General features: G+C 36.3%; 1 protein-coding gene across 1 annotated transcript in view; it reads right to left on the bottom strand.

The window, feature by feature from the left end:
• The window catches only part of LOC148592843 (histone deacetylase 9-like), a 127578-nt gene that overhangs the window by 82123 nt on the left and 18637 nt on the right, over positions 1 to 26818 (bottom strand). Inside the window, exons 3-7 of the mRNA XM_088533511.1 lie at positions 25275 to 25382; positions 14361 to 14416; positions 14031 to 14118; positions 9632 to 9751; positions 9208 to 9305 (exon numbers count right to left, since the gene is read on the bottom strand). Of these exons, the coding sequence (XP_088389637.1) occupies positions 9208 to 9305; positions 9632 to 9751; positions 14031 to 14118; positions 14361 to 14416; positions 25275 to 25331 (419 nt within the window). The 5' untranslated portion in view covers positions 25332 to 25382. The remainder of the gene's footprint in view (positions 1 to 9207; positions 9306 to 9631; positions 9752 to 14030; positions 14119 to 14360; positions 14417 to 25274; positions 25383 to 26818) is intronic.

Genomic DNA, 26818 nt, shown 5'->3' with positions numbered 1-26818 from the left:
GCAGATAATAAATTGTCATTTTCAGATGCAAGGTGAATCATTTTCCATAGAGAATTTCACACAGAATTCAGATGGAAGATAAAGCTGATGTTAATAAACCATAGAGAATGAGAAGTCCTTATCATAAAGGAATGGAAGTACTTGCTGAGGTTGAACAACTGTCGTTTGTTAATCTGGAACATATGATATCCCCGGTACAGGGAGCCAAAAAGTCCCCAGTTTAGAACTTTTTTTTTTTTTTTTAAATCAACTATACTCTTTTCTAAAACAAAATAATTTTGTATATGTGCATCACTTTTTTTTTTTTTTTTTTTTCCAAAGGGATACTTTTTCAGAGGGAAGAAGGAAATCCAAATAGCCTGACAGCAAGGGTACTAACTTCAGATGTGATGAGGTCAGGTTCGAGTCCCTTATTTGCAGGAATGAGGGATGAGAAATTGTTTTCAGTCACTCACGGTTGGGATTTTCACTTAAGATCTTTCTGCTTTCTAGAGTGATATCCTCACCACGAGGATACGGATGAACATAGTCACGAAAGGGTTTGAAAGACGCACTTACTTGTTTTCTTGGAAACTTTCAAATAGTTTTGGTTTTGTTCCAGTGTAGAAGAAAATCACATGTCAAAACCACGGATAGTTGCTACTTACTGGAACTGCTGTCTTTAGTCAGCTCTACTTAGTAATGCATATCCTGCATGGGAGGGAGAAAGCAGCAAAGATCAATGAATTTTCTGACAAGTGAGAAAAGACACCAAAAGATGCATCTTCCCTCTAGTCCTTCACTTTTCTTAGCACCTGTGAGAAACCATCTGTACTATGAGATAGGAGAAGTGCTAAATAGCCTCTGCAGATGCCTATTTTCTGCATGGTTTATACTGTATGGCAATGTTTTTATTTTAGTTTTTCATGAATTTTTGATAGATTTATAGCTTTAATAAGTGTATTTTCATTGATAGCTGGTATTGATATGACTACAAATTCTGTGATAGGAAAACATAAGGATCAGCTAATCAATGTGCACAAATCAATCAATTGAAATAAAAAGCTCATTTTGTTTCAAGCCATGAAAACAATGGAAAAGGCTTATGTACAATCTTAAAGCTTTGCTTGCCTAATTGTTACATGTAATCACGATAACTAAGATCAGATTCTGCCATTCTTGCTCCGTGAATAGCTTCTGCTTTAAGAAACTCTTTTAACCAGAAAGATGACTCTTGTAATAAGCTACTTATACAGTAGAAATAGTATAAAGTATACAGTATAAATAATAATAATGCAATACTTATAAAAGTAAAAATACTTATACAGTATAAATAATAATAATCCCTTAAATTATGCTGACATGCAAAACTTAGAATGGCTTTACCTAATTACACAGGTGACTGATTCATTTCTTAACCCTGGCCCTAGCAGGGGCAAAATTGAGCACACGTGCTCATAGAACAAAGATGACATTTTGCATGAAAAAATACAAGTGCAACAAACATCACAACTAACTGCACGACTGAGCACTTTTCTAATACTGTCTGTAAGGAACAATTTGCGTGTAGGAGCTTGAAGTCTGATGGCTTCCTTCACATTGAGTAACAATTTATTTTTCTAGTAACTGGTTAATGAGATTACTGGTTACCCAAGAAGCTAATAGGGCATGATCATGAGTCACAGGCCTCCCTGAATATTTTTCATTAGATACTACTTTTGAGAATATGCATTTTCATAACTTCAGACATATTTATAAGATTAAAAGGGGAATTAAAGGCATACTGAAACCCTCAGATGTGGGGCCCTAATTGCATCCAGTATGCAGAAACCTTGAAAGAACTTGCAGGGCAGAGTAAAGTGCTACTCAACATTACTTACGATTTCAAAATCTGGCTCTGGACAGATTTTTCTATTTTTATTTGGAATTACTGGAGCTTTGTTTACCAGAACATATCCTCTATGAAAAAGGCCCGTTCTTTTCATTCAGTTACTTAATGGGTAAAGCATAGCAGAGGTACACAAAATCATTGGAATTAGATATCTCAAAGGAGTTACCAGCGCAAAATCATGAAGACATCTACAAGCACAGCCGTGCCCGGGAGGTACACACCAACATACACAGAGACACAGGTGCGTGTGCACCCCACAATACTTCTTTGCAATCCTGGTTGCATTTGAAAGAGGAAATAAAACTCCTTTTCTTTTTTCTTCCTTAAGTATTAAAAGAAGAATAGTGGAGGTCTCATTAACTAAGCTAGCTAAAGAAGGCATGAATAAGAACTGTGTAGCTGAAAGGCCTCTGTTTCTGCTGTTCTTGAAACAACACTTCTGTCTGATTCAGGATAATGGGCTTTTAATAAAAATATCCACCAAAGGAAAACAATTAAACAATACATAAAGCACCAGGGTGCAATCTAGTGGTTCTGTTACAGTCTGGAGCTGTTCCAGCAGAGAACATGTGGATATTTTTTACAGGCTATAGTGTAGTTCTCAAAAGTTATTATAAAGCAACAAAATTTAAATTGGGGCTGGACATCTACACAATTGCTCAGTGTTGCTGTAGAACTTTTAATTCAGACCTGAAACTTATCTCCATCTAAATACCACAGATATTTGGACTTTGCAGCTAAAGAAAATCTTCTGTACTCTTGCTGCTGTTTAATTTCTTCCAGGATGTTTCTGGTCATATTCTCACCTTTCCAGCAAAGTATTTGACAATATGGAAATTCTTTATCCATTTGCCTCTATTCTTTCGTCTTTCTGGCTTGATAAAATTTGGAAAACACTTATACTGGAAAAAAGTTCAGGTACATTTCAGGACTCTGAAAACTACAGACTATGCATTTCTTGGGGTTTTAATCAAATAGTTTTTAGCTTGAGCCACATAAACTTGGCACATGCCATATTTTATTATTCTTTCTCCTCCACCTCCTACTCTGCCATGTCAATAAAAGAAACTGTGCATCTGTAGAAAAGTAAGCCAACATTAATTAATTTCTGTAATGAAAGATCTCATTTCTGTAGTCCCAGTGAATGAAAGGAGCTTCATATGTATTTTTTTAAAAATCCCAGTACAGTTAAGGTGAAAGTTTAGAGTAGTTTGGTGAGAAAAAGTTGGATTTTCCAAATAAAAATAAACAAGTAGGAAGAACAAGAGGTCACAGGATATAAACAGTGTTGCCAGTTTTAGTTTTATGGTGAACTTTGAAGTATAACAAAATGTTGAAAAGCTGTTTATACCAGTGTTTCAAATACTTTTAACCCTATTTCTCCATTTCCTGAAAACTCTGTCCCTATCCCCATAACATAAAACTGAGTGCCCTGAAGAACTAAGAAACAGCAATATAGTAGAAAAATTTCTAAATTACATTACACACACTCCAAACCTATGCAAAAGCACAGATCTTCAAGATTATTTAATATGCACACATGAAACTTACATACTAAGACACTTGAAGAATACTATTCTAAGCAAACTTCATAAGAAACTCTTAAGTTTAACTTTTAATCTTAATTTTCAAGATTTATTTTTAATGGGTGTTTTGTCTAGTTATCTTTGAATTTTCCTGAAATATTTCCCATAACACAAGGAGAAAGAGAATTTCTGGTTGAAATGTTATTTTAAAGACACAAGGAAGAAGGGATAAAATCAGAAATGAATTGCCACTCTAACTTACAAATCTGCATAAAGCTATGGGTGATTGAAAACAACTATATATATATATACACATATACATACTTATAAAAACCACTGTATAGATAGATAGATGACTGTGTTCCATTTTGTTATATTTTTCTGCATTTAAACCCTGGCTTTCACAAGTAATGCTTTGGTCATGAGAATGCAGAAGAATGGTGGCTAATTAGCACTCATCATATGCCCCTCTGCCTCTTGTACACGACTCAGATATTGAACCTAGCACAACATAGCCTCATCAGTGACCTCTCGACATCACAGTCCTAAAAACAACAGCATTAAGTTACAGATAATTAGAATAATTTCTTTTTTAAAAAGCTTTATTAATGAAAACCTTTTCATTAATAGTTATCACTATATACCAGTGATATATACTACTTAGTTTCTTTACAGTATAGTTAGGTATAGCTAGGAAAAAAAATGTTTTTGTCTCCCAAGTTCTTTTGTTATGTTTATCGTAAACAATGTTTCCAGTCAGTCAGAGAGTTATACAATAGTGCAGAGCAGTGATGTCAAATGAAGCCATAATAATATTGGAAATAATATAAATCAATGGTTCGCCCTCATGTGGTGCATTTTGTTCATTTCCAGAAAATAGAAGAGCTTCAGAGATGAGCAATTAAATTGATTATGCAATTGGATACATTTCTAAACAAAAATATATTGAAAAGATCAGCAATATTGAATTTCAAGAGAAGACAAATAAGAAGGGATGTGATATAAGAAATGAAAATATATTTAAGATAATAGTTAATATAGAAAGGAAAGAATGTGAACTTCAGCTACACATGAACATATGGACTTTTAATGAAATTGGAAGACTATTGATTTAAGATTTTTTTTTTAGACACACATACTTAAGATCTCAATACCCACAAATCAAATGAAGAAAAAAAAAAGCAAGATACACAAAAATTAATGCTGCTCTCCACATTTTTAACAAACAAACAAACAAAAAACAAAATTTAGGGCAAAAATAAAGTAATATATATGAATATATACTACATATGTGTACATTATGAAAATACATAAAACAGGAAATTCTCCTGTTAGTTTCTTATTTAGACTTCATGTATGACATTGTAACTTTAAAAGTCAAGAAAATTCATAATTAATACCAATGTTGAAACAGAGTTTAAAAAAGAATATATTTGAAAAAGAGCAAAAATGTATTTATAAAGGCTTTTCTTTTTATTAGATTCAAAAGTAAATGTCACTAAAACAGAAAATAAAGAACTAAGACTAAAAAGGGTGGGGTTAGTATACATCAGTGCAAGCTCTCTAATAACTATAGCTATGCATTGCACGAAAATAAAAAAAAATCTATAAAGAATATTTCTTAATGTTTTGATCAGAGATCAGACTACAGTGATTCAAAAATATTTATTGATTTTTCTCCCCAAACAAGCACTGCTAACCATCAGAAAGAGCGAAGATTTTCTACATTCCTTTGTGTTCTTTCATTTTTACCCTTTAATGAGTCTGGATTCAAGCATAATTTAAACTGTAATTCTCTCTATACAGGATGATTATTTTGGCGTATTTTTTAGGTGTATTTTAAATAAAATCACTGATGCAGTACTTTGCCCTTAATTCTCTCATAATATCATCCACGTCACATGAATTTGCTCACCTTCTTAAATTTACATCATATATGTGACTGCTAAAAATAAAACTTAATGTTGCCATGAGCTGTTTCTAATGTTTCTAAGGAGCATACACACAAACACACACACATTTTAGTTTAAGTAAGCTTTGTGGCCAGGTTCACTGATACGGTGTGGTTGCTTTACGCTACGCTGGAGTGGTGCAAAGCGGCCAGAGCATACTGCCTGGTTAAGCTAAATTTACAACTCCTTGGCTGAATAAAAGCAGTGCAAAGCAGTTGGAAGGCAAACCCCACTTCCTTCTGTCTCTTGCGTCTCCCCCCTCTTCTGAACACGCACATTTGTTTCCTCCTGCATCTGCTATATTCTGCCATATAAAAACACATCTCCCTTTTTGTCCTCTATAAACGCTAAGTACATACACGCACATGGGCACATGTACAATACAGACCTGTGCCTCTGTCTGCTGCCTCCTTTACTGAGCACATCTGGTATAATGTGTAGCTTATGAAAATAATTATTTTAACATGAGTAGTTGATCATGGATGTTATTTTTCCTGTAACTGTTGGCAGAAGTTAGTGGATTATATTCTCATAAACTCTTGTGTAGAATCTCCATTTTAGAAGATAGCCACCATCTTCCATTGCTTTCAAAGAGGTTAAAGTAAATTTAGATTATATAGGTGAAAGTGAATGATGAGACAAAACTCTCAGAGGTAAGGATGCCTTGATCTTTGAGAATAATGGAAAAGAGCTGTGCTTTTGTCTCATCACTAAGAAAAAGAAGAGGTGGCTTCCATTTAAAAAGAGACTTTTTTTTTGAGGGATTCTTTTAGCTAGAACAGTTATTTAGCTGTAATAAACATCAAAGAAAACATTTATGGAAAACTTAAGATGGAAGTGTCTCTCTCTTATTTTCACTACCTCCTTGTATTTAAAATAAGCAAACATCTTCTTAGAACAGAGGCAAAAGAAACAAAAGGAAAAACTTACATTCTTATACATGGAAGTCTTCTTACTGGCTAGTACCATTAGAATTGCACATAGCACTGAACCCAAAATGGCAGATGCAAACCCATATTTTCTTTCCGTTTCCTACTATATGCCCATTGGAGGCACTCTCTCAACATGATAGAGTGGAAACACTCTCTGTGTTTCTTCTTTGTTATGCCTCTAACTCTTCTTCAAGTGCTCTGCATTTTTAAACTGGGGAGGGAAGTGGAACATCCCTATTTCTTGAAATACATAGAAATATTTTCTAGGAAGGTTTGGAGGAAATAGATTGAGGTGGAATCTCATGCAATCACAACAAGATTTAGGTAAAACAGATTTACCTAAAGTTTTATTCAGCTAAAAATCATAAATTTTTACCTACTTAAGTATGTACATGCTTTTACAGTTCTAGAAATAGATTCCATTCTAAGACCAGGGCTCATGATATCAAATATAAAATTCACCTGATTATGAGCAAAACTTGAGTGGCAGAAAAAATGGGCTTGGTCTCTTTTTCTGTGGACCTAGTCATTCAGAAGGTTGTCTGCTGTGAAATTTGACAGTCAACCAAGCAGTAATGAGCTACCTAGCATCATGTTTGCTGACACTTCATATATGTGCTGGGTGCAATTTGAAGAAACTATAGCTCTGCTGGTGAGAAAGTGAAGGTTATATATACCTCATAGGGAGCTTTAGGTGCTTTTCACAAATTTTTGCAATTCCTAAGGACTCAAAGGACTAGGTTCTTGAAGATGTAAAAAACAAGTATCCCAGTTGTTCTCAGAGTTGACTCCATCTTTCTGCAAACTTACACACCTTTTGCATATGTTTTACAGGAACATCACTAACTTACCACTACTCTTATCATTCTGACCAGATGCATAGTAAATGACTATCTATCTGGCCCATCCTACATAATTTACAGAGTTTTGTGTTAAAAGTTCAAAGTTCTATGTAGTTTGCTTCACTGACCCCCGCTCAAAAATATCAGACCAGTGATATCATCCACACCAGGGTGAACAACGGAAAAGCCAAACTCTGTGCCAAGGAAAAAAAGTAGCTTAGAGAGAAGGGAAGCTTATACTGGTGCTTATGCTCATTTGGATAAAAGGAAAATAGCAGTATCTAATGAAATTATCATTGTATTTTTTGAAAATACAATTTTTAACATGGCAATTAGTTATTTAATGTCACCTGCATAATGCAAGCATGAATTACATGATTAAATGGATTCATTTAAAGCAAAAGTAACAAATTTTGAACCATCAGCATTTTTTCACAGGGGGATCCTAATCATTATACTGAACATATCTGCTTTAAAGGAGTTGTAATTAATCACTCATTGCAATGGCATAACTGCAAATAATTACTCAGTGTGTAAATTAACATGAATTGTGTTTTTCTGAAAAGTCCTGTTTTTCTCAGACGAAATTGACATTGATTGGCATTCCCTTTAACCCTGAAGTAGAACAATATGTATTGCAGCAATATTAGCTACTCTGAGCTGTTCATGAGTATTCCTTACATTAGACTGGAGAGAACATATTTGGAAAGGTGCTATTAAGCCAGGTATTTGTTGTCACAATAACAGTGGCAACAAGGAACCGAGAACAGCATTGCCCAAAAGTTAGATCTCCATGTTATTTATATCATTATCGGTGTGTGACAAATATGAACCAAGAATTTAAACCACTGATGTGAACCATCCAGTATCCTCACTTCCATAAAAATTCAACAAAAAATAAGGCAGATTGTGGAAAGAGCTTGAGGCAACATTTAAGTGTAGAAAGTCTGAAGCCTACTGCCTTGAGCTGTTTATTTAGACTCTTAAGTTTAAGCAAATGATGCAAACACAAGTCGAAACCATTTCACAAAACCAGTATGTTACGATGACTGTTTTAGGCCATTTCTGTCCTTAGTGCTTACATTTCGAATTCAGCTGTATTGTTATGAAATCCCCTGAGTACTTTTTTATGGACTACCAAAGAGTGCTTCAGAAAAAGATCAGAAATGAGTTTTTTACTTTCTGTGGAATATTTTTGATAGAATGTAGGTCAAAAGCTGTGAAAGGTAAATGAACTGTTTTGAACTATAAGTCTTGGATTTGACTAGATACACGTTAGTTGTTTCACTGCCCTATACAACTGATGTCAGTTTTGACTAAAAGAAGGCTGTGTTCGGATATAAAATATTTGCTCAATCTTGAGGGGCAAGAGCTCACTAAACCCTTTCACATGTCCACTTTTCAGTCAAAGGAAATGATATATGTAAGTTAGGACTACTGAAAGTATAAAATAATATGTTTAAAACTTGTTCTGTCTCCACTAGTCCCATGAAAATAGGGCTAAGATTATGACCTATGAAAGAATAAAATTTTATTCAGAAAGATACTGAAAGCAAATAAATACAGCATAACATATTTCATATCATCCTTATTTGTATGTTTCACAATTACTTACTTCTAGGTAACCAGTACTTTACTATCCTATATATAAAATGCCAGTTGGTCAAATTTGTGAAGATCATAGTAAGATCACGAGATTCCTCATGTTGATGAGGAATGCTAGATTTGGACCATACTTCACATTGCTTTGTATCTGCTACACCTGCATGTAACTAATCACCATGAACATTAGTTTTGTAGATAGGGAAGTAAGTAGCTCAAAGTCAGTATACCAGCATGATATAACTATGACAAAATGACTGAATGATTAAACTATTATTATTTGTTTTTGTTGTTCATTTTCATTCTGATCGGGTGACAACAACAATTGGATAAACCATTTATCAACCCTAGTAAGTTTTCAAGTACCAAGATTAAGTTAGTTTCACCATGGCTCTTCCTCTCTTCAGAATTGCGCTAGTTGTTACTTGTGTCTTGTATTCGACAACCAGCTTTTGTAATTTTAAAAGAAAAAAAAGTACCAACCTGAATGCTGTAAGATACTCAACATCTCCCATAGGAGGGTCCAAGCCACCTGTCCAAGCAATATTTATATTATACCCTTCACCAAGGCCACTTCCAACCTGAAAAACGGGAAGAAAATGCCAGAAGAACTGAAGAAGAGGAAAGAGGAAAAAAGAACAAGGGAATGGGCATAAAAAGAAAAAAATCTCAAGTGTGCTTTAGAAACAAACATCAAACAACATGTTAGATCAGTCCAGCCTTGTTTGACAAGGACTGCTCTGGGTTATGCACTTGTTCTACACTGGTCCCCCGATCCCAATGGACAATTTGGTAATCTGGTGTAATTTAAAGAACCAGAGAAGGACGAGAAAATTAGGGGTAATCACGCAATGCAATTACCTGAAAGATACAAATAAAAACGGGACTCTAAAGAAATAAACCTAACCTCATTTGGGGCTCCACTGCCGGGGAAGAAGTTGCCTTCATCATAGCGATGGAGGGAAACATACAGGATGCTGGGGTCAGTATAAAAAGCCTGCTGTGTACCGTTGCCATGGTGAACATCCTAAAGGAGAAAGAAAACAGATGACAAATGTAATAATGTCCAACTCAGTGTAGAGAGCTCAGTTCTGCTTTCTTTTACCTTCTTTCTCTCTCTCTCTCTGTTTCTCTCCCTCTCCCTTGCCCTCCTTTTGTCTTTCCCCCTCCCTTCACCACCCCATACTTCCTGAACTTTCAGGCAAATTACTCTTTAATGCACTCATTTTTTAAACTGGCTTCTAAAAATCAGGAAACCATAGCGAGCGTGCCCTGGAGACTCCAGATGAGCAGTCATTGAGAAATCCCAGTCCTTTTGTACAATTAGATATTTATACACCGGCTCTTTGTACTCCTTGCCTCAGTGATGGAATCTAGCATCCTGTTTTATGGAGGAATTTTATGACTTATTAACTGCCAACAGTTCATAACCCCTCAGGCTTAATTAACTAGCCTCATTGGCCTCTGAAGAAAGACTAATGTTTAAACTACAAACTAGTATTTTGCAGAAGGATCTATGGTTTACAGAGTTTTTTCACAATTCTTGACAGAACACTAAACATAAGTGTATTCATTGATTTGCCAAGTTCCACTATTGAGGTCAAAGGCTTTGCGACCAGCTGAGTAAATTGGCTTTCTTGAAACATTGAGTTCAGTTAGCAGTCCCTCAGCAGTTAGATCCACATCAAAAGAGATGCCAGATGCAGAAAGGACTTCATACTTCATTTTTGCAAAATCATGACGGCAACAGTTGAAGACATCAGAATATGATCTCATTAGCTATTAAATCATCTGGTAGATAGGATGGTGCCTTCCACAATCAAGGAGTGACCTTGGCCAGGCTCATATTTCAAACAGTGTATAATCTCAGTGCAAAGAAATTCTATGTCATTAAACAAAATAATAAGAAAGAAATGCCAGCAGTGCATCTCTATGATAAAGGCTTAAAAAAAAAGTTCTATTATTGCATACCTGAAATTCTATGAGTGAAATAAATATAAAATCCACAATCCACTTAACCTTTGAAAGGATTTTTTTTTTCTTTTGAAAAAACTTTTTTGTAAGTTTATGCACAGGGATTTGTGAGAAATTGAAAAATTAAAGATTTTATCAATTCTCCTTTAGGCAATCCATTTAAGATTCCTAGTTTTAAGACAGAAACGAGAAGGAGGATAGAAAAAGTGCACTGAAGAGCAACATTTCTACTCCAACTGTATTTATTTTACAAATGCTATGAAGTCTGAGCTGAAGTTAGTATTAGAAAAACAATAGTCACTTTTTCCTCAGGATGTCTAGACTCCAGGACGGTTCAGGTTAGACCTACACTGCAAACAGCAGAGTAAGCACTGCCCATTGCTTGCACTCTTTGCCAGCTGAGGTAGTCCATTACTTTCATCCATATTGCTCTGGGCTCTCTAGGTTGGTCTAATCTCACTAAGGCTGCAATATTGAGTTGGACCTTCTCTGGTACCCACCTAGGGTAATATCATAAAGATTACTTTTCTCAGTTGAAAGTGTTAGGGGACTCAGTAGAAATCATATTGGGGGATGAGAGGAGCATATACTAATGCTAATGGAGGTTTGAAAATCACCAGTGTGCTGTTAGAGGTTTTTGAGGGGCAAGTGGACTCAAATGTGACATGCTGAGTAACCCCAGAACCACATCAGTTTTCATCTGTGGGCCAAACTCATCGGCTTACTCTAAAACAGACCCCAGAACACAGTAGCATATGTGCAAGTATGGATGATCTTGGGACTAGAAATGCACCCACAATCTGAATAGCTATGAAAATCTATCATATGGATTTATCTACAAGAAGGTACCTGAAAACAAAATAGTACTATGCTTGGTGATTTTAGATTAGTCTTTATTTTCAGTGCACATTAGAGTGATGGCATGGAGTTTAGGTTTCTTGCTACAAAAGTTTGCAAATGACAAGCAAAAGATTAAACAGTAGAGCAGAGCCTTTTTCTGATTGCCCAAATTTCAAAACTAGCTTTCCTGTTTAACTCCACCAAGGATGTCTATCTTTTGAAGAACAATAAATTCTCATTAGAGAGAGACATCTGTGTTATTTAAGACTGTGTATGTTAGTCACCATGTGTGAAATATGTTCTGGCCGTGGCAGATCAAATGCATTCAGCGTGTATAATTCAGTTCTAAATTGGAGGTTTATTCATATAGTGGAAAGAGTAAAGAAAAGCTGACAGACCAATCTTTTACTTAAGCATAAAAAAATAAGGAAAGATTAAAAATTAAAAGGCTAAGAATTTATATATAAACACATGTAGCAGCTATGAAGATTACTTTTCATTTGTAACTAGAGTGCAGTTTAATGCATGGGACTGAATATTATGTTTTAGCATTAACTCTGCAGTAACATGCATAGCTGCCAATCAGCCTGAGGTCCCACTGTACTACTCACTGTCAAAATATAGTCTTAAAGGTTAATTTTCAGTCTAATACCTGTAATTCCATTCTTTTTTTTTCGGGTGCCCAAAGTTTTCCTTTGATGGACATAAAGACATCACTATTAGCTTCTTTATTCATTCATTCAGTTTGGATTATGTTTTAGCCATAGTTTGCATATATAAGAAACTTTTCCTAATGAATTTTTATGCATCACTTCACTGACCATGGAGCAGACTAGGGACTGGACTGTAACTGCTCCAGGAATGAAGTAATCTGTATCAGGCATATATTTCTCCCCTTTCACCAGCCAAATTACACTGGCCAATGGGATAGAGTCAAAGAGAGGCTGAGTGTTCCCTATCTACTTTCTCAAGTAAGGATAGGCAGCTTCACAGGTAATTATTTGCACAGGTAATGATTTGCACATTTAGTTTTGCCTTGCAAAATTGAAGCTGAATTCCAAAGTACTTGTTGGTTGAGCAGGTCAAATGGAAATGATTTCTTTTTCTGACTCAGTGAATGTAACACTTAGAGTTAAAAAGACCTAAAAACATTCACAAAATACAAATGTTGAATAGGCTTTTCTATTCAAAAACAAGAATAAACATAGAATTCACTTTTGGCCAGCATTTACTGCAGTAAAACTCAATGAACTGTAAGATTCAAGTCAGCAAATTGATACAGCACACAATGGAAGTGATTTTTTTCACAAATACTGGTTTCTTGCAGTCGATTACTGTGTTCCTAGGTGATAGTAAAAGACTGGGAAATATCTGAAAAACTTCCCCAGCATATCTAAGTTTTCCATATACTTATTTTACTGTTCATTTTTCACTTGCTATTTCTTTCTCTCACACTCGCCCTTTCTCTGCTTCTCTTCAACAACCAGTATGCGTGTTTAACTGAACAAAAGTGCTAGATGGTAAGGCCATGACTTCACAATAAGATTTAATTACGAGTGCAGATATGAACAAGATTTAGACTATTAAGCCCTGCACTTCAAAAACCCTTTAACATATTTTGTCTTTAAATCTTTTATCACCTGCAAAAATTAATTAAGTGCAGATGTAACAGGTTAGGTTTTGATGCCAGGGTTCATTTCCTGTCTATGCTTTGTCAGACACCCTATTACACCTCCTCGTGAACTGTAGGAAAACAAAAATGGTGCTCATAAATCAGCATTCAACTTTCCTTGGGCTGTGGATTGGACTGATCCTTTAAGTGCAAGGCAGAGCTCCAATTCATTATTCATGAAAATAATATAGACAACATGCCAAATGTCATCTGCATTTAAATAATCCATTTGTTAAACCTATTAAGTATTGTGTAAGAATGCCTTCTATTAAAATACAAGACTAATCCAATGAAGCTGATTTTTAATCACGTAGTTTTCCTTCAGGGAACCATCAAGAACTGGCATACATGATTTAAAAACTTCTTAGAGGGAATGACCTGTTGATTTGTTTAATAATATCGAAGTTACACAACAAGTCGAATCACTGCTCGCTAGGGGAAGTGGCCAATTTGGTTACCAAAGCAACAACATTCTTTAAGCACATCTGACTATTTAAAGTTTGTATTCTGTAGGGAAAAGTAAACTTGGGTTCTGTAGGGTTATTTTAACGGTGGAAGTATCAATTCATTTAAGGACCATAAAAGTTGCCCTGATCTGTGCCTTCTTCTCATTAAATTGCAGTTAACACCATTAAAGTGAAACATAGATGTTTATGGCTTCAGTACTGCCATCCTGGCTTTAATGAGTTCCCAAAATCAGAGGAAATGCACACCTTTATTACTTGTAGGTATTAAAAGCAGGAAAACTTGATGTATAAATACAAATTCATTATCTTTCATCTAGATGCACTGAAAGTATGGTGCTTGCAAGAATACATACCAGATCTACAATCAATATCTTGCCTATATTTAGCTTGTCTCTCAAGTATTTGGCAGTAATTGCAATCGAATTAAAAAAGCAGAACCCCCTGTGGAATAGAGAAGAAGAGAAATAAGAAAGCAAATCAGTCAGGAAAACAGTTATAAATAATGTTCAGAGCATTTAAAAAAATGCTATATGATCTCTGAGGCCATAAATCTGCTTCTGGGAGTACCTAGAAAGCCTTTTCAGTCATCTGCTAACAATTACAGTTCTTCAGAGACATGCACAATGCAGGTGATTGCCAGTAACCTTAGTGCTCCAAGATGGGCAATATTCCCTGGTACTTACATGGCTGTTGATTCTTCAGCATGATGGCCTGGGGGCCTTACAACAGCAAAACCATTCTGTAAGAACAAGATGGCCTTTCAATTATCAGCTTTGGAGAAGAAAAAAAAAAGAAAAAAAGACTTGACTTGGTGCAAAACAGAGCAGCAGGCAGACAGGATTGAAATCTATTAGTGGCTCTTGGGCACATTTTTCTGTCCAATCACTCTTTTATATTTTTAGTAAAAATAATATATTTGAGAAAAATGACATATAATCTTATATAAATACACATGAACACACAGACACATGCACACGCATGCTCACACAACATGATCAAAAGGGGAGGGAAAGGCAGGAAGAGAAAGCTGTCATTATCAATTCTGCTGTCTGGAATTCACACTAAAAAGTGAACAGAGATCGCTGACTCGTTCTAAATTCATGTAGTCTAACAGTGCTTAAGCTACAGACACTTCAAACTAAAAGTAGCTTGAGGTATATATTTTAAATGTTTAGTCAGTATTGACCATATCTCCTGTATGGACTAAATGATAAATTCAGACACACACATGCAATTCCTAAGAGTTGAATGAATATCCCATATTTCTACAGATCATAAATTAAACTAGGGAACATTTCAAGCTTCAAAATTTAATAGATTCCCTAAAGTCAATATCTCGCACACATTCTGGAGTTCTATAGAAATTTTCATAATGGGCAGCACTCAGATCAGTGAAGCTCAAGGAATTTTTTCCTATATATTCACTGAAGATAAAGCAAAAAATGAAGTCCTCCCCCTCCACAAAGTAAAAGGACGATGGGAAGGTAGCTTTGTTCAAAAGTGCAGGTTATTAAAAAACAATGTGCTGTAAGAGAGACAATATCCAACCCTGCTACAACAGTCATGCTCAGGAATAACATAATTGAACCATTAAAGTTACTCTTTGTTTCAACTGCTCAGGACAGTTAGTTCTCTTTTGAATACAGCTATATCCTTCACACCAAATTAATAATAATTAACATATGCACAAGAAATTAGAATCTGTGCATGATTACATCAGCCAAGCAAACAAGAAATTAGAATCTGTGCATGATTACATCAGCCAAGCATCTTTTCAAGCTTCCTCACATAAATACCATTGAATATTGGAATATTCAATATTAATAATTATCAATATTATTTATTTAATGGATGTCTATAGTTCTATAAATCTGTGTCTGTGCTAGCACAATCATTACCTGTGTTGTTTATCTGGTACTTAGCCTAGCAAACGTACCAAGGTATCTCACGAAATCTACTGCTAAACACAATCCAAGTAAACAGCTGCAAAGTTTCATAAAGTCTTAGATAAGAATTTTTCCATCTATAGTAAACTCAAAATGTAGTGAAAAATGGAGTATATCTGTAAAAAGTAATTCTATTGATGGTCATTTAAAGAATTGGGGGATTTGACAACATCATGCGCTAATGTCTATTACATGTCTACACTTCAAAGGAAAACTTAAGATAGAACAAGCATACACATTCATATTTAGGAATTCATTCTTGGCTGAATATAAATTTCTGATAGATCAAATATCATCAAGTGAAAAACAAAACAAAACAAAAAAGGAAAATAGTCGTGAAACCAATGGAAAAGATAGTTACAATTGCTGCTGCCCAAAAGTTCATCATGCTTTTTTATTTGCAAATTTTTGAAATCAGTTCTTGTGTTCTTCAAGAAAAACTGAGCCAGCGGTCTGTATGGGCTCAAAGCAAAGGCCAAGTGGAAAGAAACCTACATTTAACAAAACCAACAAAAAACAAGATTTTAGTCTTTTTATCTAGGGTATAGTGTTGGGGAAATCCTTCTTGATACAGGATTTTTGAACAGTAAAATTCTATACTAGTTATCTAAAATAATTCAACTGAATAGATTTGCTTTTTTCCCACCCTATAGAGCACAGCGACCTAGGATTATATAAGACTCACGTCATTCTTGTGGACTGTGCTACTGAGAACCAAACCAGGCCTACACTCTCAGCTAAAATGTTATCCCTTAACCCTCTAGATATTTTTGAAGTTCCTTTTCACATGAAGTACCACTTAGACACTAAGTCTGTGATGCATTTTTTTTTCTTCTAGCATTTATGAAATCATTAAATAAATGTATGTTGGGCAAAGAACAGATAAAGAAAGAAAAGAACACTCACACACAAGAGTATTACTGAAGACAGAATGTGAATTCATCTATTTAGGCAATATTTAAATACCAGACAGTGAGCTCGGAACAGTAGACAGAAACGCAAAAATCTGCTTAAAAGACAGAAAGACTAACACAGGGCAATATGTTGAAAATGAAGCCAACACACATAAATTTAAAGTATTTTATACAGAACCTTATTTATACTAGGATACAGACATCTTTATATGTAAGATGGTATTTTAAACTGACTGACAGACATGAACACTAGAAGAAGGATTCATGTCTGTGTCATATGATTAGCTCTAGCTAAAATTTGAGGATAAAGAGTAAAGCCCCAATAGAGACATCCTATCACCTGGACATATTTGGACAATGAACAAAGAGAAATCTGCCCAAACTTTCAGTTTATAAGGAAAGTCCATTGCAAACAGACCCACTTAGATGGGTCTTAAATGGAAATTAAGAAAAAATACTATCATTCTTCCACAGTAAGGTAAGCATCTTCTTTCACGGCTCTAAATATATAGCTGAATGCTTGATTTCGAAAGAGCAGAGGCAGACGTCTCCTGCTGCAGTCTTCTTGTCTTTAGTGATTGCTTTCTCTAGCTGGGCTAGCAGATTCACTTACATCATATTTTGGCACCTACTTTACCCTGCCTTAACCTTTCCAAGCCAAGCAGTCAAGACAATACCATAATGCAGTTAGTTCCTCCAAGGTTAGGGACTGATCTCTGGTGTTTCTACCACATAAGAAAATAAAACTAAATCTAGGTATTTTTTTTTTCTTGGAGCAAAATATGGTGGGCAAGGTGCAACCTCGCTCTGACCATCTCACAACAAGAGGAGTTTTCTTTGCCTACACTGCAAGCGGATCCAAAGAATTGAAGCCATTCTGGCACCTGAAGCCTCATTGAGAAGCAGCATATACTAACTTCAGCTCAGTGCTGGACTAATAAAATCATATGGCTTTTGGTTGACTCAGAGATGAATCACTGGACAGGTAATGCTTAAAAATAGTATTTTAGATACTTTCACTTTTATATTTTCACTGAGAATTCAAGATATTTCTTGCTGTCCTACACAGAGCAATACAGCCAATTTGTTCTTTAAAATGAATTCTACAGTTGCATTGCATGAAATTTCCTATTTTCAATATCCTTTTCAAAAAAAAAAAAGTCCTTTTTTCTTCAGTCACCATCTTCTTCAGTCTTATTTTGACCAGTCTAAACAGCCAAAAAGTAAAGGTAAGGTCCAAGATCCCAATGAGGGTCTGTGAAGCTGAACTGGTGATGGGATTTGGCAGTGTTCCCTCTACCTGAGTTTTCATGGCAGTGAACCCCAGAAGGAGTTACTGAAGCAGTGAAAGATTTAGGTTCAAATTCTTCTTTAGCCTGAGCTTCGATTTTTAATTATGGTTCCCTGAGCTGTTTCTATAAAATCAATACCTGGTCCAGGATGTAAATATAGAGATGCATATCACTGTGTTAGAGAGTTTTCTAACAGTAGGTCCAGAGTCATGTTTTTTTTTTTTTTTTTTTTTTTTTTTTCAAACTAATGAATCTAACCTAATACGCAGACTAGCAGTCCTTCAAAGGAGGACACGAAAAAGCATCACTGATTCTCTGATTTAAGATTTTACGTGGAATTTAAAAATGATTCCCTTCTATTCGAAAAGAGAATGAATTGAGGCCTATCTTGTATTATAAGTCCTGAACTTACGAGAGTATGAGAGTATGCTCTTTATTCCAATTATTTAGAAGTTAGCAGGCACATATCTTTGAAAAATGTTTGTCAAAAATTTAGTGTGTGGAATGCAAGGTCTTCAGGAGAATGTTGTGTTCTGCGTTAACTAATTGTAGGTGCACGGGTTGTTTAGGACAGCTTTCTCAGGAACCTCTTTTCAATTTATAGGGAGTTCAGGTACATAACTCAGGGTCTGAATTCCACTCAACAATACCATTTTGGGTCTATATCCCAAAGTCTCTGTTGTTGAAGTCTCTGTTTTCTACACATCTAAATATCTTAACCTATCAGACTTTTAGCTCTTAATGTTCTTGGACATTCACTTCTCTTCAATGGAAAAGTTTTATTTTTGCTTTAATGTGCACACACTCCAGAATCAGGAACAAGTAACTGAAGTTAATGCTACATTTCTTTGCAGACGCTGCTGTAGTTGACTGCAACAGTCTGCTTGGAAGTGGTACCCTGAAGAAGGCAACAGTATTCCTCTCCATGACATTTCTGCTGTGAGAAGATCCTGACCTATGCCACCCATCAGGGAGGGTAAGAAGAGTGAGTGGCATAAGGCTGAGACAGGGAACAGTTCGGGATAATTTTACAAGTCATGCTGCCAGAGCAAAAGCCAGGATCTGGCCCTAGGATCTGGTCCATGTATGCTGTGAGCAAGATTCCATGATTTAACAGAGCCATAGTACTAGCATGTAGGTTTGCCAAGAAAACAATCATGGACGTGAGGAAATAGCATTTTGTCCAACAGAGAAAGCTAGTAGTGGCCAAGAGCAAACAAGATGGACATTAAACATTTAACTCTGTGATAAAAACGATGAGTTCCCTGCCTGCTTTCTTGGAGTTCTGAAAAGATACAACTCCAAGAAAATATACAAAAAAAATCTACCTATAATCTAGAATAAATATAAGTGTTTTTGCCCGTTCAGCCATATGTAGTGAAGAAAGGAGACAAACAGTTTTTAAAACAGTGGGGTCATGGAGGAAAGATGTGTACCACATATATAATTAAAGTTGTACTACTATATGAAATAATAATAGTCATTCAGCTATAAATACAACCACAATTACTGGGATAAAGTATCTAAGAGATGGTTCCATACAAAATTTAGTGATTTTGTAACTTCGTAAAAGCAAAGAATATAAAGTGCTATCTAAAAGGTTGCTTGATAATTTGATAGATGGCTTTTATCAATCATATCTCCATTGTTAGCTAAATAAGCATGCATTTGTTACTCTTTCTTACATTGCTAAAATATGCTGTTCCTGGGCAGCGGGAGGAAATGCCTTTCTTGTGGCTGCTTTTATGGCAGTCTTTTGTGGCCTACTCTGCACAGAGTAGGGCACATCTGCACAGCTCTCCCTTTTGGATGGGAACCTGAGCTGTTCCTGGCAGTAACACTCATGCAGAATTTCATAAGGCAGAAGGAGAGTCTGGTAGGGCAGAGGGTGAGATAGGAAGCTTGAAACAGGAGAAAATCTGCAGAAGTGCCACCCAGGAGGCACCTGAGCACGGGGCACTTCCCCAGAAAGGAGATGTTTCTAGGTACCCCTAGGAGCTGTGTGGGCTTTTCTGCCATTTGGGTAGGCATAGAAATTTGCTGCCCTGACACAAGACTGGTGGGAGGACACCATGGGATGAGGAGGCCCTTTTATTCTAGCTTTTGGAAGACACTTCATTATAGCTTTTGTTCTAGTAAAACTTAGCAGTAGAGCTATGAAAGATGACTAGGGAGGATTTTTATATAGAATTCTAGGCAAAAAAAAAAAGAGCTTTATTTTGATTAAGCTAATTCTGCTTGTTCATTAGATTAATACAACTTGCCTTATGATACTACTTTTATAGCCCTGTGTGACAAAGACCTTGAGAATAGTAATAAGTGCATTTCATATGATAATTTCAAGTTCAATCTAAGACAACCAGAAATCCCAAAAAGATGTCAGATTAACAACAGCGAAATGCAGGAGATTTATTTTGCTTTTGATTCTGCCTGACATATCAGAAAGTACTATCCCAGGAACATACCAGATTCTGGTTCTGAGGAAATTCATTTCAACCTCATTTCAATTTCAATTCTGCTAAATGATCCCTGACTACCAACAAGGTAATTCTACACACGTGTGCACATGCACACACACACACATGCACAGAAAGGAAGTGAAAGGGCTTGTGCATTCAACCTTCATCCAAATGAAATAGATGTTCAAGACAGGCTCAGATCATGTCTTCTTTAAACTAATGTGCCCTCTTCCTTCAGTGTTATTTTGCAAAACTGCTTATTCAATTATTCTTAAAAAAATGGACAAAACCTACCAGCTCTTGATAGCTTATTGCATAAATCTCTTTCATTTCAAATTCATCAAATTAAAAATATATGGTAGTTAAGTGTTTCTGCCACAGAACAGAGTGTTGCCATTGCCAATGTTGACATAGTTAAAGGATATACAAAGGAAACTAGAGAGCAATCCTTATTAGGGGCACTGTACTTAAAATAATTAATTCCAGTTTATCATACTACTTAATGAGAACATCTGAGACTGAAGAAAGCCATTTCAGAAATGTTCCTGTGGATTTTCAGTAGTTCCATAGTCTGCTCTAGGACTGAGTTGCCCATTGTGATAGAAAGTCATCCTCTATTGCAAAAAGGGGTTCATATTGGTATCTTTTTAGTTATGTCTGGTAGGAACTTTTTTTTTTTCCCAGTCAATTGTATGATGGTAAGGAGCAGAGAAATGTACATTTTGTTACAAATTGAACATACTTATAGCAAATTTCTACATCCATAATACCACCAGGAAAGAAAATACTCTTTGCTGATGACCTGTTTTCTGAAGGTAAAAGAGGTCCTTATTCTGAAGATAAAATGGTCCTTAACCATTATCACAGGTATCACGGATAGAGACAAAATCTCTAAATCCATGAGAAGAAGTACATACAAGAAATCATATGTAGGACGCAACCTGCATTGCTTCCCCAAGGCTCCCCAAATTATATACTGCAAGGTTTCTCTTACCTACTGAAATTCCTTACTTTGTATATAGCACATTATAGTATCATATTTTTCATACTACTTATTTCACTGGTGTGGTTTGTGGTTCTCTGTTAAAAATTATCTCAGAAGTGTAAAAAATAGATCATAGATGAGTGCTCATTATATCAGAAAAAAAATCCTTAATTTTGATGGGTAATTCTATCTGCTTGATATAATCAAAAAAGAAACATCCAGATTAAGACTTCCCACATAAGAGATAATTTGTCTTGATATACAAATTCGAAACATTAATTTACTATTACAGCAGCAGTAGAATTTCAGTAAACCATATTGTTTTACATCCTTAGGGCTGTCATTTTGATGTTTTCCCCATTAGTCAGGGAGATCAAAGAAATCTGATATCTCACTAGGGGTTTGAACCACAATGAAGAGAAACTTGCTCTAACTTGTGGTCAGTTCTTGAATATCGTCCAAATCAAATGAACAAAATGTTGTTGTCCTTAGAAGAGACCTGTGTGAAATGGGATTGCTAGTCTCAGGAAATTCAGAGTAAGCTATAGAGCCATTTACCTTGAGTACAAGCTTGACTCATGCCCATCTCTACAGCGAATCTCTCAGCTCTTACAGAGACTTTGGTCATTGATTTTACAGCCTTGATCCTTTGCTTAGTGGCATGTATCTATGGTATAAACCTGTTACTGACTAATGTCAGTAGAGAATATGGACTGAATAAACATGGAAACTAGAAAGTCCTTTCCTTCCTGGAATGAACCTTAAATGTCAGATGTCAGTCAATACAGGCCAACTTATATTTGTTGCTTTCTATATTATAGTTATTGCATTGAAGACATCTGTCGCTAGTAGTGTAAATCCTTTGTTTTTCAAATTAATTGAACACAAGTTCTATTTATTTTATTTATTTTAAATCTAACAAAAGCAAGTTAGATTTTAAAACATATGTGTTGATTTCTCAAGTTGTAAGAAATACTTGGGCATTTTATCCTCATCCTCACTGACAAGTGTGATAATTTTCATGTTAGAAAAGCACATTTTAAAAAGAGTGATATTAATTTTTCATTTCCAAGTCTTCTTGTCTCATTTTTTTCTGTGCTAGAAAGTCTTCAGGTTGAATTTCTGAGGCTACCCTATGTCATCATAGCTGTTTTGAAAGGTGACACTCTGGTTCATCCTCTTTCCCAGATGATAGTGCAGATAAGCCAGGGTCTCCTCTGAATCACTTTGGAGCAGGACCCTGTGGGAAGTCCCTGCTGCTCATTGTAGGACCTTGCTGCCTTTGTGAGGTGCAGGGTATGCAGCTCTTCGCAGGAAACTGGGAGTCCAGAACACATCTCTATGTCCTGTCTCGTACCATTTTTCTAAAGATGACATCAAACTGATCATTTTTCTAAAGATGACGCCAGCTGACCATCTGACAGCAAACCATGGTAGTAAACTTCCAGTGAACAATTGCACCATGATTTTCTACTGCTCTCATCCTGCTGTTTACACATTACAGGGCTGTCGTTAGATTATGTACAACTCTTGGAAAGCCTTTTTTTGTCATGCAAAGGTTCTGAAGCTGTGGCAGATCATTCCAGATTCCCATCACAATTTGTCTTCCAGATTCCCACCACAGTTTAATCCTCCCACTCAGTGCTCACAGCACAGGCCCCAAGAGGTTGTTCCATATGCGTATTTGCTTAATGAATGCATAGAGAAGAGGTCAGTTTCACTTACTTCTCCTCAGATCTCCATAAGTACATTACATAATTGCATTTTCTCCCACACTTGAAACAGCTAACAGCACAACACATATGTTTCTAGAGGAAAAACAACAAAGTCCTAAAGATGGATCAGAACATAGAAATCTTCATGGCTATAAAAAAGCAGGGCTACCTAAAATTTAATCCTGGAACATGCAGGAATCCCCAGAACACTCTGCAAAAATCTCCCTTAAGTTTGTTTACCATATGAGAATGGGCACTGTTGGTATCTTTACAGCACATTTTGGTTTTCTAAGGGTGCAATGACAAAGCAAACACAGGAAGACTCTGCCAGAGCAGCCAATACGCAGTGCACTCATGGTATCTCCAGTAGTGCATTTCCTCTGTCAGGCAAATCTGAATGACTCCTCCATAGGTAACCTTTCCAAAATGTTATTTCCTAAGCCTTTCCTAAACTTTCCGTATTCTTTCACTTTAAATTATAAATACCACATGCAGATTGATGCTTCATATAATTGGCATAGTGACATATAAATCATTTCACTTCATCTTGGAAGTATAGGAGCAGGTTAGCTAAAACACCTATCAGGAATAGCATGAGTATTCCTGATTCTCTTTCATATCAAAATGTTTCCATTCCTATTTTCTTAATGATTCAGGGTAAACTAACTTTGGTACATCTATTAGACAGTTTCCTTTCCTGTATCTCAGTTGGAGGCTGTATGAGATTGTCTCAGTTCTCTCTGTTCTAGACAGAGATTCAGATTAGGATCAACAATAAATTTAGAGTAAACTACAAATTAGCATTAAATTAAAAAAGAATTGTTTACAGACCGGCAATTTCAGTAGCAATTAAGGTCTTAGAATGGCTGATGTTTGATCCTTGTCAGCTGTCCATCACACACAGATAAAGCACCAAAAGCATTCCCACAGTGTGAAAGACACCATAAATGTATAGAGATAAGCAGTGAAAGACCACAATCATGTCAGCTGCATGTAAGGCATTTGTCATTATTCTTATCAGAATTTGCTTATCCGTTCTCTTAAAGACTGAAGACTGTCCTACATTTGTCAAAGTAAAAAAATGGCAAAAAAGAAAGCCTACTTAATGTTCATTACTCCCATTGCATGGGAATACTGCACTCTGGATTGTATAAAGAACCCTGTTGTGCCTGAAAAGCCTAATGGTGATGAATTGGCCATAAGAAAGGCTGCTAAACAGGGTCCCATATTGATGTGCCTTGTCCTTGACTTGGAGTTTCAAAATCCAAATGTGATTTAGTACCTGGACAATGATTTCAGTATCTGAATATGAAAGTTTAGTAAACAAATATGATTGACTTAAAAATACATACATATATGCATATATACATATGTATATACACACGCACACACAAATACACATAGGCACCCATTCCCTGGTATGTGGCTAATGTATTTTGGCTGAAATAAAACTGAAGAACAAAAAGAAGTTTCATTGTCTTTTGGAATTAAAAAAAATCCCAGTATAATGTTAATATGAAAATATTTATTTCTTTCTCAATTCTTGAAAACAGGACTGAATCCATTAGCATTTGGACTGCAAAGTGTATAAACAATTTCATTAAGAAGACATGTTAGCTCCAACAATGTTTATGGGGGCAAGCCTGCATTCAAACTGCATATGGTGTACCTTTAAATAGGGCTGTTAAAATACCAAATAAAATGTCAGAGTCCGTCAGGTCTGGGGCTTTTATAAATTGTTTAGACTGGGGATAATTTGGGTTTTGTACATCATTCTTTGCAGCTCATGTAGAAAGGAGATAAAAAAGGAGAGCGGGACATGAGGTACAGCGCAGCGCAGTCAGCGTGAAGCCCTGTCATGGAGAGGCACATTCTGGATCATTAGTCTCCTAATCAACAATTTCCCTCTTCCTCCATAACCTGCATGTCAGCTATTTACCTTTCCTCTCTTTGGGTGGCATTCAGGGGTTGCACACGTGGCTAAATAATCTTATTTAAAAAAAGAAAACACACAAAAAAGTCACTTCAAAGGGGATTGTGGTGCAGATAAACCACGCACCTCTCTGGGGCCATTGCTCCCCACCACCTCGGCGGACTGCCAAGAGGCACCGCGTGGCGTCGAGGGCGAAGCGTCCCCTTGCAACGCAGCAGCTGGGGTCACCGCGCCTGCGTGCGCATCCTCCTCCTGCTCCTCCTCCTCCTCCTCCTTGCCCGCCCCGGCCTGGCTGCTGCTCCTTGCAGCATCTCCCCGCGCGCTTCCCACACACGGCGCAGGCTGGACCTCACCTTCAGCTCTCCGGAGGCCACTCGGGAAGCCAGCTCGATGACACAGCCCACAGCCATGCGTGCAGCGCCGGCCGAGTGCAGCTCATTCCAAATGGTGTCACTGTCCACCTGAGCAAACAGTCGGCCGGGAGGGAAGAAAGGGAAGGAGAAGCAGGGAGAGAGAGGGAAAGAGAAAACAAATCAGCGAGGGAGGGCTGGCAGAGTGACAGCCCGTGTACAATAACATTAGTCTTCCGTCTTGGCCAGCTGAAAGGCCTTCTGGACATGGCTTTGCTTATACTTTTCCTCGACACGGACTTCTCCAATGGAAACACATTCCTGTCATGCCTCACTGCCATTCCCTGTTTGGATTGCTCCTTACAAACAGCGTTACGTCTGCTGCGTCTGGCCTGCTCACAGGCCCGGTCGATGGCCCGGCCAGGCACAGTGCGGAAAAAATGGGAGCTTCGGCGGAAAACTGGGATGTGCGAGGCCAGGCTCAAATCAAGGGGTCACCATGAACCACACCATGGGGACACCTTGCCAGGAGCTGAGTGTTCATTAGGTATCCAAAAAGATCTGAACCTTTAGAGATCCGAAAGATTTTGTGTTTCATGTATGGATCAACAACATTTTGGAAATTTCTGAAATTGTAATGATTTTTTGCATTAATTTCCATACTAACTTTTGCCACAGACAGCAAAGAGAATGAAATAATAATATAATATAACCCCCGCCCCAAGGTATTTCCAGTTTTGATGAACTGATAGACTTCAGCTGAAAGGTTTTAGGATCTAACGACTTATCATAGATGAATATGGTTTACGAAAAGCTGATATTTTTGTACTTTTGCACATTGTAAGTAATTGAAACACATAAAACTTAATGAGTGGTATATAATAAAATATGTTAAAGATGACCAAGCAGACCTGATATACAGCTACAATCAGTATGCTAAAATTTTATTTTGAAGTCTATATGTTTTAGTAACTAATTATTTGTAAAAATAAGCAAAAAAAAAAAAGATATACCCCTTGTATGATATTATGTCAAGCAGAGATAGTAGAATGAAATAGTTATTCAAGCAGCCAACCAGACTTCCTTGATGCTCCATGGAAGTGCACTTAATTTTATCATAGCATACAAATTTATCATGAAAAGAAAAATCTTTAAGGATAGACAAAATACTATGACAGATGCTATCTGGATAATTTCCAAATACACTGAGACATGTTTTTAGTTTGAACCAGAAGCTTCTGTTCCTAATTTCTAAAAAGAAAAGAAGAAAGAAAGAGAGAAAGAAAGAAAAGGAAAAAAAAAAATCAAGTGATTGAAAATGGATGCAACTGTTACTTGACTCTGGAGGTTTTAAGGAATTCTCTGATTAGTCAGTTGAAACAGAAAGCAGCTTGATCTTCCCTACACCTGTCAAACGTCTGCACCATTATGGTTACAATAATATTATATTTCAACTACTAATGATTTAATTTTTCTGTGATAGAGTTCTGTCCTGAGTTTTCTATCATTTTATCAGTTTTGTATGAATGCAACTGAACAAATGAAAA

This window comes from Tinamus guttatus, unplaced genomic scaffold (genome assembly GCF_059628265.1).
Source record: "Tinamus guttatus ecotype Peru unplaced genomic scaffold, ASM5962826v1 Tinamus_guttatus_pri_ptg000503l, whole genome shotgun sequence".
In the NCBI taxonomy this organism is placed as follows: domain Eukaryota; kingdom Metazoa; phylum Chordata; class Aves; order Tinamiformes; family Tinamidae; genus Tinamus; species Tinamus guttatus.
This window is presented reverse-complemented; position numbering and strand designations above follow the sequence as displayed.